Source organism: Chiloscyllium plagiosum, unplaced genomic scaffold, assembly GCF_037043375.1.
Source record: "Chiloscyllium plagiosum isolate Xiang-an unplaced genomic scaffold, Cpla_swu_hap1 HiC_scaffold_22, whole genome shotgun sequence".
Classification (NCBI taxonomy): domain Eukaryota; kingdom Metazoa; phylum Chordata; class Chondrichthyes; order Orectolobiformes; family Hemiscylliidae; genus Chiloscyllium; species Chiloscyllium plagiosum.
The window spans coordinates 17,108,971-17,120,638 of NW_028270160.1; the positions used below are offsets into that span (position 1 = coordinate 17,108,971).

The 11,668-nt window shown below is 47.9% G+C and overlaps 1 protein-coding gene across 1 annotated transcript; it reads right to left on the bottom strand.

Annotated features, from left to right (window-relative positions):
* Positions 1-273: 273 nt before the first annotated feature.
* calhm1b (calcium homeostasis modulator 1b) lies at positions 274-4,699 on the bottom strand. Its single transcript, XM_043712224.2, has 2 exons — positions 4,148-4,699; positions 274-799 (listed from the first exon to the last, which is right to left on the bottom strand). Exons 1-2 carry the CDS (start codon positions 4,697-4,699, stop codon positions 326-328), a joined length of 1,026 nt encoding a protein of 341 aa, XP_043568159.1. The 3' UTR covers positions 274-325.
* Positions 4,700-11,668: the final 6,969 nt, after the last annotated feature.

An 11,668-nucleotide genomic window follows, 5' to 3' on the forward strand; every position in this document is an offset into this window, starting at 1 on the left:
CAATTTACACATTGTTTCTGTTTGGAATGAACTGTAGCAAGCTCCGCCCAGTCATTGTTGTCCATTCTGCTGTGTTTCAAAGGGAGCATCAGAATGTCTTGGTAGCATTTTCTTTGTCCTCCCCCGCAATCCTGGGCAGTCACGGAACCAGGACCTGAACCAGCTAACAGTAGCCCAGCAACTCGGTCACGATCACGGTGGTGAGTATGCTCATAGCTCCTGTACTGGTGCCCCATTGGGGTAGCGGCTACAGCAAAGATGTCAGTCTTCACAACAAACCCAAGCAACAGACACTGACACAATGCTCACACGTCAAAGCAACGATTCAGACCTTGCTATAGAAGACAATGTTCTCCCTGCGTGGCTGAGGACACTTATTGGGGACCGGGTTCACATCACCATTCTGATGGACATCCTCCTTCACACCCGTGTTCACATTTAATGGTGGTTTGCACTTGTGCCAGTTCCTCAGTAGTTTATTCATATTCGCACTGTCAGTGATACCAAAGAGCTTCTCCTGCTCTTCACCAGTTTCGATATCATGGAGCCTTGGCATCTGATAGTGACTGTAACCTCTGACCATCTCATCCTGAAACCCCTCAAAAAACTGCTGGATACAGACCTTGGCGAAACCCTTGGCATGTTCTGTGCACATTTCCTCGAACAGCTTGCGCTCAATATCAATGTAATGGGACCAATATTTTGTCTTCAGGAAGGCAACTTGGGTGAAGCAAGGTCGCATTGCTCTCACCAGGAAAGCCAAGAAAGTCATCATCAAAATAAAGCACCAACCTAGAGCCTGTCAGGGAGCAACACAAAGATTCTCATTCACAGCCTCAACAACAGGACTACAACAGCATTGTGTTAGATACAGGGTAAAGCTCTCGCTACACGTTTAAACTGAAAGTAAACCTCTCACTACTCTTTTCAAACCGGAAGTAATGCCCCCTTTTACACTGCCCCATCAAATACTCCCAGGACAGGGACAGCACCAGGTTAAATACTTCTACACTGTCCCCATCAGATACTCCCTAAGCAGGTACTGCACGGGGTTAATTATAGAGTAAAGCTTTCTTTACACTTGCTCGATCAAACACTCTCAGGCGAGTTACAGCACGGGATTAGACACCAGAAGACGAGGGTGTAAGTCCTACATGTTTCAGAGGTGTGTAATATCACCTCTGAACAAGTTGATTAGAAAATACCGAGGTACAGAGTAAAGCTTCCTCGACTCTTTTAAACTGAAAGTAAAGCTTTCTCTGCACTATCCACATTAAACATTCCCAGGACAGCAACAGCAGGGGTTAGAAACGAAGTAAAGATTCTTGTACTCTTTTAAACTGAAAATAAAGCTCCCTCTACTGAACGTAAATCATTGTCTATTATTTTAAACAGGGAGAAAGTGAGGACTGCAGATGCTGGAGACCAGAATTGAAAAGTGTGGTGCTGGAAAAGCGCAGCAGGCCAGGCAGCATCCAAGGAGCAGGAGAATCAACGTTTCAGGCATAAGCCCTTCTTCAGGAATGAGGCTGGTTTGCCAAGCGGACTGAGATAAAAGTTGGGGGGGGGGGGGGGGAGAATTTGGGGGACGGGCACTGGGAATACGATAGGTGGAAGGAGGTGAGGGTGAGGGTGATAGGCCGGAGAGAGGGTGGGGGCGGAGAGGTTGGGAAGAAGATTGCAGGTCAAGAGGGTGGTGCTGAATCCGGGGGTTGGGACTGAGATAAGGTGGGGGGAGGGGAAATGAGGAAGCTGGAGAAATCTACATTCATCCCATGTTGTTGGAGGGTTCCTAGGCGGAAGATGAGGCGCTCTTCCTCCAGGTGTCGTGTGGTCAGGGTCTGGCGATGGAGGAGGCCAAGGACCTGCATGTCCTTGGCGGAGTGGGAGGGGGAGTTAAAGTGTTCAGCCACAGGGCGGTTGGGTTGGTTGGTGCGCGTGTCCCAGAGGTGTTCCCTGAAATGTTCCGCAAGTAGGTGGCCTGTCTCCCCAATGTAGAGGAGGCCACATCGGGTGCAGCAGATACAGTAAATGATGTATGTGGAGGTGCAGGTGAATTTGCGACGGATATGGAAGGATCCATTGGGGCCTTGGAGGGAGGTGAGGGGGGAGGTGTGGGCGCAAGTTTTGCACTTCTTGCGGTTGCAGGGGAAGGTGCCGGGAGTGGAGGTTGGGTTGGTGGGGGTGTGTGGACCTGACGAGGGAGTCGCGGAGGGAGTGGTCTCTCTGGAACGCTGATAGGGGAGGGGAGGGAAATATATCCCTGATGGTGGGGTCTGTTTGGAGGTGGCGGAAATGACGGAGGATGATACGATGTATCTGGAGATTGGTGGGGTGGAAGGTGAGGACCAGTGGGGTTCTGTCCTGGTGGCGATTGGAGGGGCGGGGTTCAAGGGCAGAGGAGCGGGAAGTGGAGGAGATGCGGTGGAGGGCATAGTCGACCACGTCAGAGGGGAAATTGCAGTCTTTGAAGACTTACTGCACCTTCGCCCTTGAGCCCCGCCCCTCCAATCGCCACCAGGACAGAACCCCACTGGTCCTCACCTATCATCCCACCAACCTCCGGATACATCATATCATCCTTCGTCATTTCCGCCACCTCCAAACAGACCCCACCACCAGGGATATATTTCCCTCCCCTCCCCTATCAGCGTTCCGGAGAGACTACTCCCTCCGCGACTCCCTCGTCAGGTCCACACACCCCCACCAACCCAACCTCCACTCCCGGCGCCTTCCCCTGCAACCGCAAGGAGTGCAAAACTTGCGCCCACACCTCCCCCCTCACCCCCCTCCAAGGCCCCAATGGATCCTTCCACATCCGTCGCAAATTCACCTGCACCTCCACACACAACATTTACTGTATCTGCTGCACCCAATGTGGTCTCCTCTACATTGGGGAGACAGGCCGCCTACTTGCAGAACATTTCAGGGAACACCTGAGGGACACCCGGACCAACCAACCCAACCACCCCGTGGCTGAACACTATAACTCCCCCTCCCACTCCGCCAGGGACATGCAGGTCCTTGGCCTCCTCCATCGCCAGACCCTGGCCACATGATGCCTGGAGGAAGAGCATCTCACCTTCCACCTAGGAACCCTCCAACCACACGGGATGAATGTAGATTTCTCCAGCTTCCTCATTTCCCCTCTCCCCACCTTATCTCAGTCCCAACCCTCGGATTCAGCACCGCACTTTTGACCTGCAATCTTCTTCCCGACCTCTCCGCCCCCACCCCCTCTCCGGCTTATCACCCTCACCTCCTTCCACTTATCGTATTTCCAGCACCCCTCCCCCAAATTCCCCCCGCCCCTACCTTTTATCTCAGTCCGCTTGGCAAACCAGCCTCATTCAAGCTTATGCCTGAAACGTCGGTTCTCCTGCTCCTCGGATGCTGCCTGGCCTGCTGCGCTTTTCCAGCACCACACTTTTCAACTATTATTTTAAACAGCAAAGTTCCCTCTACCCTGGCCCCATCAAACATTCCCAGGACACGTGCAGAATGGAGTTAGATACAGAGACAGGCTACCTCTATATTGTCCCCATCAAATACTCCCAGGTCAGGGACAACACGGGATTAAATATAAAGTTCCCTTTACACTGTTCCCATCAAACGTTCCCAGGACAGGTACAGTATAGGATTAAATACAGAGTAAAGTTTCCTCGACACTGTCCCCATCAAACACTCCCAGGACACGGAAAACACAGGGTGAGTACAGAGTAAAACTTCCTCTGTACAGGATTACATACACAGTAAAGCTCGCTCTACACTGTCCCCAATAAACACTCCCAGGGCATGGACAACACGTGGTTAGGTACATAGTACAGCTCTCTCTGTAAACGGTTAGGTACAGAATAAATCTCTCTACAGGGCTATTACAGAGTAAAGCTCCCTCTCAACAGAGTTAGGTACAGAATAAATCTCTCTCTAAAAGGTTAGTACAGAGTTAAGCTCCCTCTCTACAGAGTTAGGTACAGAATAAATCTCTCTCTAAAAGGTTAGTACAGAATAAAGCTCCCTCTCTACAGAGTTAGGTACAGAGTAAATTTCTCTCTACAAGGGTTAACCTCTCTCCACAATGTCCACAGTGGACCCTGAGTGATTTGCACCTTTATTCTGAATCTAATCGCTCCCGGGAGAGCCTCACCTGGGACAGGCAGCGCAGGTAGCGGGTTGCTCCCTCCCGGGACAGGGCAGTTTGCTGGGGGAACATGTCAGGACAGGGCACGGTGGCGAGAAGGCGGCGGAGCTGGGGCTGAGCCGGGAGAGCTCCGGACAGATTGAGCCCCAGCCTCCGAGGCTCCAGGCTCTCACTGAAGGCGCAGATGAAGCACTTTCCGTCCAGGAGGGTGACACTGAGCCAGATGAGGGGAGCAATGAGCGCTCTCTGGGCCATTGAGCAGAACATGTAGCGGAGAACCCCCGGCTCCTTGGCCCGCAGTCCCTCCGGCCTCCTGCACTCCTCCGCCAGCACCGACACGTTGTTGTTTAACACGAAGCCCAGGAGGAAGAGCACCAGAGGCGGCACCGACATCAGACCCAGGCCGTACAGCAGGTTATAGCCGGGCAGGCACGGACAGTTAAAGTCAAAGGCGGAATAAATCTGAGCACTGGCCAGGGCGAGAATCCCACACAAGCCATTCAGGAAGGACTCCTGGTTAGACTGCAGGAACTGGAAAATCATACGGAATTTATCCATTCTCCCGCTAAGCAAGATTGAGAACACCCTCTCCTTCTTCCTTTATCCCCCACTCCCCCCTCAAACACCCCACCCAACCCCTTGTCTATTCCCCCTCTATACCCCCTATCCACTGTCTATTCCCCCTATATCCCCTATCCACTGTCTATTGCCCCCATCCAATATCTATTCCCCCTCTATACCCCCTATCCACTGTCTATTCCCCCTCTATACCCCCATCCACTGTCTATTCCCCCTCTATACCCCATCCACTGTCTATTCCCCTCTCTATATCCCCACCCCACCCCTTTTCTATTCCCCCCTCTATACCCCCTATCCACTGTCTATTCCCCCTCTATACCCCCATCCACTGTCTATTCCCCCTCTATACCCACATCCACTGTCTATTCCCCCCTCTATATCCCTATCCACTGTCTATTCCCCCCATCCACTGTCTATTCCCCCTCTATACCCCTATCCACTGTCTATTCCCCCCTCTATACCCCCTATCCACTATCTATTCCCCCCAATACCCCTACCCCCTGCTTATTCTCCCCTCTATACTCCCCACTCCCCCTCTATATACCCTATCCACTGTCTATTCCCCCCTCTCAATTCCACTCCCTGTATCTCCTCATCTTTCTCTATCCCCCGGTCTCTCTATCCCCTTCATCCTCACTCTATTTCCTCCTCTCTATCCCCATCCCCCCCTCTCAATACCCCTCTATCTCTCAAATGCCCCTCTACTTCCTCCTTTCTCTATATCCCTTCCCCCTTTCTCTAACCCATCTATTTCCCCTCTCTCTGTATCTTCTTACCCCTCTCTATGCCTTTCTATTTCTCTATCCCCTTTCTCTGTTTCTTCCTGTCTCTCTATTTCCTGGTCTCTCTCTATCCCCCTCTCTTTTCTCACACAATTTAACTCTGTCCCTTGACATTTTCTCGATTACTTTTTCCTGTCATTGTCTCTACCTCTCTATGCTTCTGAGTCGAACCCTATTTTTCTATCTGTCAATCTGGCTCTATCCCTCCGTCTGTTTTGCTCTAACTCTGTTTTGATCTTTTTGTTTGTTTGCAATCTGCTTTGCAAACCAGTCTCCTCCCCTAAGCACAGCTAGACAGAGTAACTGGGACACAATGCCCACCTTCTCACTTTAGAAAAACCTTATGGAAAAATCACAGATTTAACACCACTTGACTTTAAGGCCACATTTGACCAAACCCTAACGAAACTTTGGTCACTGGGAATCGGGGGATAGCTCTCCACTGGTTAGAGTCATACCTGGCACACACAAGGAGGTCAGTCATCTCAGCTCCAGGTCATCTCTGCAGCAGTTCCTCAGGGTAGTGTCCTAGGCCCAACCATCTTCACCTGCTTCACCTTCCCTCCATAGTAAGGTCAGAATTAGGGATATTCGCTGATGATTGCACAGTATTCAGTACCATTCAGTGTTCTCAGATAATAAAGCAGTCCATGTCTAAGTTCAGGAAGACCTGGATAAAACCTGCTGTATCAATCCTGTGGATACAAGATCAGAGACTGGGAATTCTGTGGCAAGTGACTTATCTCCTGACTCATGAAACCTTGTCAACCATCTACAAGGCTCAAGTGTGTTGGAGTACTCTCCACACTCAAGAAGCTTGACACCATTCGGGACAAAGCAGCCCGCGTGTTTGACACCATATCCACAAACATTCACTTGCTCCACCTCAGACACACAGTAGCAGCAGTGTGTACCATCTACAAGATACACTGCAGAAATTCACCAAAGCTCCCCTGATAGCACCTTCCAAGCTCACAGCCTCTATTATCGAGAAGTACAAGATTAACAGATACTTGGGTACACACCACCTGCAATGTTCCCCTCCAATCTGCTTACCATCCTGTGTTGGAAATATATTGTCATTCCTTCAGCGTTGCTGGGTCAAACTCCTGGAAATCCCTCTCCAACAGCATTGTGTGTGTACCAACATCTCAGACATGGCAGTGGTTCAAGAAGGCAGGTCACCAACACCCTTCCAAGGGTATCTAGAGTTGGGCAATAAATATTGCTGTAGCCAGCAATGCCTACATGCCATGAACAATTAAAACAAATACACTGTCATGAATAGACAAGAGTAGAGACACATAGATTACAATTCCGTCAGACTGGCTAGATTTTGTCTAAAGTAGCTCTGGTCACATTCTTTTAGTTTAATGTAATGAGAAAATTCATTCCACGAGCTACAATTCTTCAGTGTTTATCAGTTTTCTTCATGGCAGGATATTAAAGTTTCTCTGGCATTAGTGAGCACAGTCAATGGTAGGGACCTGCGAAGTGTTGTAGAACAATGAGATCTAGGTGTACGGGTGTTCAGAGCACCTTGAAAATGGTGTCACAGATAGACAGGGCAGTGAAGAAGGCTTTTGGCATGCTAGTTTTCATCAGTCAGATCACTGAGTATCAGAGTTTTGCAGCTGTACAGGACCTTAATGAGGCCACATTTGGAATAATGCATGCAGTTGTAGTCACCCTACTATAGAAAGGATATTTTTAAACTAGAAAGAGTGCAGAAAGGATTTACCTGGACTGGAAGGCTTGAGTTATAATGAGAAATTCGTTAGGCTGGGACTTTTTTCACTGAAGCTTGGGAGACCAAGGGGTGACTTTATAGAGGCCTATAAAATTATGAGAGGCATAAATAAGGTAGATAGCTGAGGGGCAATTGTTTCATTGAGGGAGGTGAGTATCTGGAATGGACTGCCAAAGGAGGTGGTGAAAGTGAATACAATTTCGTCATTTAAGAAACATTCAGACAGGTACATGGGGGGTTAGGTATGGGAGGATATAGATTAGATGCAGGCAAATGGAAGTAGTTTAAATTGTGAAATCAGGGCGGCATGACAATGTTGGGCTGAAGGGCCTGTTTCCGTGCTATAGACCTCTATGATTCTATGACTGTGTGAAATGAGAAGCTACACTGAATTGAATTGAGTTGAATTTATTGTCACGTGTACTGAGGCACAGTGAAAAGCTTTGTCTTGTGAGTAATACAGGTTGATCACAGAGTTAAATAGCATAGATAGTAAATAATAGGTAAACAGTGGAAAAACACAGGTACAGGTGAATGTTAAGAGTTTGCCAGTCCATTCATTATTCTAGCCACAGTGGGGTAGAAACTGTTGTGAAACCGGCTGGCGGGTGTGTTCAGGCCTTTGTACCGATTCCCGGTTGGTAGAGATTGTAGAAAAGCATTGCCAGGGTGGGATGGATCTTTGAGAATGCTGGCGGCCTTTCCTTGACAGCGGGCCTGCTAGATGGATTCTATAGCTGGGAGGGTGGCCTTTGTGATTCTCCGGGCTGAGTTCACCCCTCTCTGTAACCGTCTCCGATCTTGAATGGTACTGTTGCCATACCAGGTAGTGATACATCCAGACAGAATGCTCTCGATGGCGCACCTATAAGTGTTGGCAAGGGTATTCGACGTCATGCCAAATTTTCTCAGCTGCCTGAGGAAGAAAAGACATTGTTGGGCCTTTGTAATCAGTGCATCTACTTGAAGAGTCCAAGAAAGCTTGTGGATGACCACTCCCAGGAGTAAATAAGTAGGATTCTTACATAGCTGTTCTTGGTGTCAAGATGTTCTAGGAAGGAGTGAAGGGTGAGTGATATGGCATCTGATGTGGATCTGTTGGTCCGATAGGCACGTTGGAGTGGGTCAAGAGTAGTGGGGAGGCTGGAGTTGATTATTGCCATGACCAGTCTTTCAAAGCACTTCATGACCACTGAAGTTAGGGTCACTGGGCAGTCATCATTGAGAGAGGCTGAATGAGCCTTCTTAGGCACAGGGATGATGTTAGCCCTCTTGAAACAGGCAGGGACAGTGGCCTGCTGCAGGGAGAGGTTGAAGATGTCCGAGAAGATCCCTGCCTGTTGATCTGTGCATGCTCTGAGTGCACGGCCTGGTACTTTGTTTGGTCCCATCGCTTTCCTTGGATTGACACGAAGGAAACCTGATTTGACCTCTGATGCAGTGACTGTTGGGATAGGTTCATTAGGGATTGTCGGAATAGATGTTACCTCGCCACTGAAATTCTGCTCAAAGTGAGCATAGAAGACATTGAGGTGATCTGGGAGGGATATGTCATCGTCTGCTATCTTGCACTGTCTCTTTTTAGAACCTGTGCTGTCATTCAGTCCTTGCCATAGTCATCGGGTGTCTGTCTGGGTCTCTAGTTTGGATCGGTCTTTGTCCTTTACTGTCTTAATAGCTCTGCGAAGATCATACTTGGATTCCTTATATTTGAGTGGGTCTCCTGATCTGAAGGCCTCACGCCTGGTTTTTAGCAGGTTCTGTATGTCCAGATTCATCCAGGGTTTCCTGTTGGGGAACACATAGATTGATTTCCTTGGTATACACTACAAACACAGCCCAGCCCCTGCTAACTGATAAAATGTTGGGACTTCTATACAATCATATCAGAAGGTTTAACTTCAGCCGAGATGCAATCAGGACTAAAGGGCATTGGGGGAGAGCGATTACTGAGTAACAGTGTGAGGGAGATAGGTTAACATCAGTTGAGATGCAGTCAATAACACAGGTAGCTGGGTGGAGGGTCATGGAGTGAAAGTTTAAATTAGGGTAATAAAACAGAAGTAATATAATTGAACTTTATTAAAACCTTTGACGTGGTACAAGTCAGTGGAGTCATGATTAAGGTTGGAATGTGTGCAATAGGTTTTTTTGTGAGAGTGTCTAAGAGCTAGGAGCATGATCTCAGAATAAAGGATTACCTGATTAAGATAGAGATGAGCAGCAATTTCTTCTCTCAGTCCGAAATGAATCTGTGGAATTCTTTACCAAGCGGAGCTGTTGAGGCTGGCTCGCTAAGTATATACAAGGCTGAGAGAGACAGACTTTTATTCTGTAAGGGCATCAAGAGTTACGGGGAAAAGGCAGAAAAGTGGAGTTGAGGATCTTCAGATCAGACATGATCTTATTGAATGGTGGAGCAGACCTGATGGACCCAATAGCCTACTTCTGTTCCTATGTTTTATAGTCTTATTGGAAATGAGAGTAAACTAGCTAATAGATCCAAGCAGAGAATGGGGGTTAAAGGTTCTTACTCCGATTAACAAATGATGGGAAGTGATGTTCCACAAGGATTGGCATTGGGACCACTATAGCTTACAATTTATATCAGTAACATGCATGGGAATCTGAAATACCACTTCAAAATTTGTGGATGAGACCAAATTAGTGCATGTGTTTTTGGAGAGGGTGGTGACAAAATTGAGAAGGCCAAGAATAAGTTTGCAGAATGGGCGTGTTATTGACAAATTGACATCAATGTAAGTAAGTGTGAGGTCATATATTTTGACGGGAAGAATAGAAGGTGACATATACTTTGAAAATAAGCATCTAAATTGGGTGGAGGAACAGGGTGGTCTGGAGATACAGATACACAACTCACTGCAAGTAGTGGCTGAGGCTAACAAACCTATGCAAAACAAAACTCAGCTCTACTTTCAAAGAGAATGCAATTTTGGATGATTTTGGAGGCGGTATTTCACTGAACCAGACAAGCCATATAAATAATGTAACAGCAAAGCAGGTCAGAGGCTTGGAACCCTGCAGGGAGTAACTCACCTCCTGACTCATCAAAGCTTATCCAGGACAAGGCAAAATCAGGAGACAGACAAAGGAATTTGGTTGTCGTTGGAGATCAGTCATCTCAGCTACAGAACATCTTTGCAGGATTGTGTTGGAGATCCTGGGGGAGGAACAGAACAGTGATGGTGGGGGTGTGGCGAGGGGTGACAGGGGATGGGGGATTATTGCAAGTTCTGATGTGTGAAAGGGAATTGAAGAGTTTGGTGTGAAAGAGGGAAAAGAGTTGGTGGAACTTGTCAAATGGACGACTGATTCTGATCTGCATCAACAATCAGAACAAACTTGATCCCTTATTAGAACATAGAACAGTATAGCACAGAACAGGCCCTTCAGCCCACAATGTTGTGCCAACCACTGATCCTCATGTATGCACCCTCAAATTTCTGTGACCATATGCATGTCCAGTAGTCTCTTAAATGTCCCCAATGACCCTGCTTCCACAACTGCTGCTGGCAACGCATTCCAAGCTCTCACAACTCTCTGTGTAAAGAACCCGCCTCTGACATCCCCTCTATACTTTCCTCCAACCAGCTTAAAACTATGACCCCTTGTGTTAGTCATTTCTGCCCTGGGAAATAGTCTCTGGCTATCGACTCTATCTATGCCTCTCATTATCTTGTATACCTCAATTAGGTCCCCTCCTCCTTTTCTCCAATGAAAAAAGTCCGAGCTCAGCTCTCTTCATAAGATAAGCCCTCCAGTCCAGGCAGCACCCTGGTAAACCTCCTCTGAACCCTCTCCAAAGCATCCACATCTTTCCTAAAATAGGGCGACCAGAACTGGACACAGTATTCCAAGTGCGGTCTAACCAAAGTTTTATAGAGCTGCAACAAGATCTCACGACTCTTAAACTCAATCCCCCTGTTAATGAAAGCCAAAATACCATATGCTTGCTTAACAACCCTGTCCACTTGGGTGGTCATTTTAAGGGATCTATGTATCTGCACACCAAGATCCCTCTGTTCTTCCACACTGCCAAGAATCCTATCCTTAATCCTGTACTCAGCTTTCAAATTCGACCTTCCAAAATGCATCACCTCGCATTTATCCAGGTTGAACTTCATCTGCCACTTCTCAGCCCATCTCTGCATCCTGTCAATGTCCCGCTGCAGCCTACAACAGCCCTCTATATTGTCAACGACACCTCCAACCTTTGTGTCATTTGCAAACTTGCTGACCCATCTTTCAATCCCCTCATCCATGTCATTAATAAAAATTACAAACAGTAGAGGTCCAAAGACAGAGCCCTGTGGAACACCACTCACCACAGACTTCCAGGCAGAATATTTTCCTTCTACTATCACTCGCTGTCTTCTGTTGGCCAGCCAATTCTGT